This window comes from Vicugna pacos, chromosome X (genome assembly GCF_048564905.1).
Source record: "Vicugna pacos chromosome X, VicPac4, whole genome shotgun sequence".
Lineage (NCBI taxonomy): Eukaryota > Metazoa > Chordata > Mammalia > Artiodactyla > Camelidae > Vicugna > Vicugna pacos.
In genome coordinates, this window is record NC_133023.1 from 91,873,825 (window position 1) to 91,876,385 (window position 2,561).

Sequence of the window (2,561 nt, forward strand, 5' to 3'; positions counted from 1 at the left end):
AACAAAGTAGACAAGGTTCTGTCCTCAATAAATTTATATTTGAGTGGAAGACAAGTAATTGAGTAATAAGCAAGTAACCAAATGATTAATGTAGTTTCAGATATTAGAATATTCTATAAGAAAAATTAAGCAGAATGAAGGGAAAGAGAGTGGTGAGGGTGGGAAGACACTGGCTTTTCAGGTAGTGTGGTCATTCAAGCCCTCTCCTTACCACTCACACTTTAAGAAACATCACATTAGATGTTCACATTCTTGACTAGGGCTCAGCAATCACACCACAGAAAACATCAGAGAAGCTATAAATGTAACTCCAACCAGGAATATGAGCAGAGGATTTTCACAGACCTCAAGGGTTCCATGAAATACTGTATTTACATATCAGTTCAGATCAAAGAAGTACTTGGCAGAACTCTATGACAAACACTGTGGTAGATACTAGTACAATGGGAAAATGGAAGCATCAACATCTTGGAGTGATAGACAGACATAAGATTAGGCAATATTTTAGTTAAGATTTTCAGAAGGTATCCTCTTGGTGAAGATTAGTAATGCAAGCTGACAGAGGTTCAACCATCACTATGAATGAGTTATCTTGGAAAATGGAGAACAAGTGAGAGAAGCAGGAAGATGCCCACCTTTTCCTTCTTACTTGGAAAAAATGATACAAAAAGGCATCTGGTGAAAGTGGGTTGGAGAACTTTTCATATAACCATATCAAAAGGATGGGGAATTTGCTGTTTTCCAGGGAAGAGGGTAGTTTTTAGTTTTGTCACTGTTCCCATCATAGATACCCCATTTGTATTCTTATATCTTTTGAGAAGGACAAAGAGAAAGATCCTGTACACCCTAATTATTTCCACCTTTCTCACACTGTCCCTCCATCTTTATTCTCATTCTCTCAGGTAAAATTAGTCAACAACATTGGCACCCATCCATTGAATAGTGGCAAGTGGGAAGAATGGCCATGGACAATGCTACAGCAATATTTGAGTTTCTCCTTATTGGAATTTCTGACTATCCTGAGTGGAAAGTTATATTTTTCACCTTGGTGCTGATAACTTACCTCAGCCCATTGTTGGGGAATGGACTTATCATCTTTCTTATCCACATTGACTCCCACCTACACACTCCAATGTATTTCTTCCTTAGTAACCTGTCTTTCTTAGACCTTTGCTATGGAACAGTCTCCATGCCACAGACCTTGGTGCATTGTTTCTCTACCCATCCCTACATCTCTTACCCATGATGTTTGACCCAAATTAGTGTCTCCTTGGTCTTGGCCACAGCAGACTGTCTCCTACTGGCTGTCATGGCCTATGACTGTGTGGTTGCTATCAGCAATCTGCTGCGCTATTCCATGGTTATGAATGACCCAATGTGTGTCTGGCTAGCTGCTACTTCATGGGGGGCATCATTCTGTGCTCACTGCCATGCTCATCTTATCCTTGAAGCTTCACTTCTGTGGGGATAATGTCATCAATCATTTTGTTTGTGAGATACTCTCCCTCCTTAAGCTGGCCTGTTCTGACACCAGCCTTAATGAGCTTATGATCCTCATCACGGGTATTTTCACCCTGCTCTTACCCTTTGGGTTTGTTCTCCTCTCCGATGTTCAAATTGCTGCTATTGTCCTAAGGATTCACTCATCCCAGGGTAGGATCAAGGCATTCTCTACCTGTGGTTCTCATTTGACTGTGGTAGCAATCTTCTATGGAGCAGCCATTTCCATGTATATGAAACCACAATCTAAGTCATCCCCTGACCAGGACAAGTTTATCTCAGTGTTTTATGGGGCTCTGACACCCATGCTGAACCCCCTAATATATAGCCTGAGAAATAAGGATGTTAAGGGGGCAATGAGGAAAGTTATGGCAAAAAGGACATAAGCCTTCTTTGCTACTAAACTTGTACAGTAACATTCAGCTGCATCTTCAGTGATGGTAAAAATCATTTAAAAGGTCTGACTTTACCCTTCGTAGAGTAGGTGATTGTCATACGAAAAGGTTCAGGAAGAGCTCCCACCCAAAAATATTATTGCTATTAAGACTTGAATTTCCTTTACAGGCATTATTATCACTCTTTCTTTATGTATAACATGTTGGTGGTGACCCATTAAGTTACTCAACTTCAGGTAAATAAATTTATCAGAATCATTTCCTCACTAACAGTAGAGACCTAAGCAGTAAGAGAATCTCCTATGACTGTTAGCAGGAAGCAAGGCATAAATGAAATTGGAAAATAGGACAAAGAAAGATATAATAAAAAGCCAGAAGGCAAATGTCAGAAATATTATAACTTTGAATGACATTCTCCAGGAGCATCCATGTTGCTGCAAATGGCATTATGTTGTCAGTTTTTATGGCTGAGTAGTATTCCATTGTATAAATATACCACTTCTTTATCCAGTCACCTGTTTTTTTTTATTGATTTATACTCATTTTACAATGTTGTGTCAAATTCCAGTGTTCAGCACAATTTTTCAGTCATTCATGGACATATACACACTCATTGTCACTTTTTTTTCTCTGTGATTTATCATAACATTTTCTGTATATTTCCCT

General features: G+C 39.0%; 1 protein-coding gene across 1 annotated transcript; it reads left to right on the plus strand.

The window, feature by feature from the left end:
* The first annotated feature begins 958 nt into the window (after nucleotides 1–958).
* Nucleotides 959–1,886, plus strand: LOC107035154 (olfactory receptor 13H1-like). The gene is given in 2 exon segments (XM_015252267.3): nucleotides 959–1,417; nucleotides 1,419–1,886. Coding segments are annotated over 2 exon segments (927 nt in total).
* Nucleotides 1,887–2,561: the final 675 nt, after the last annotated feature.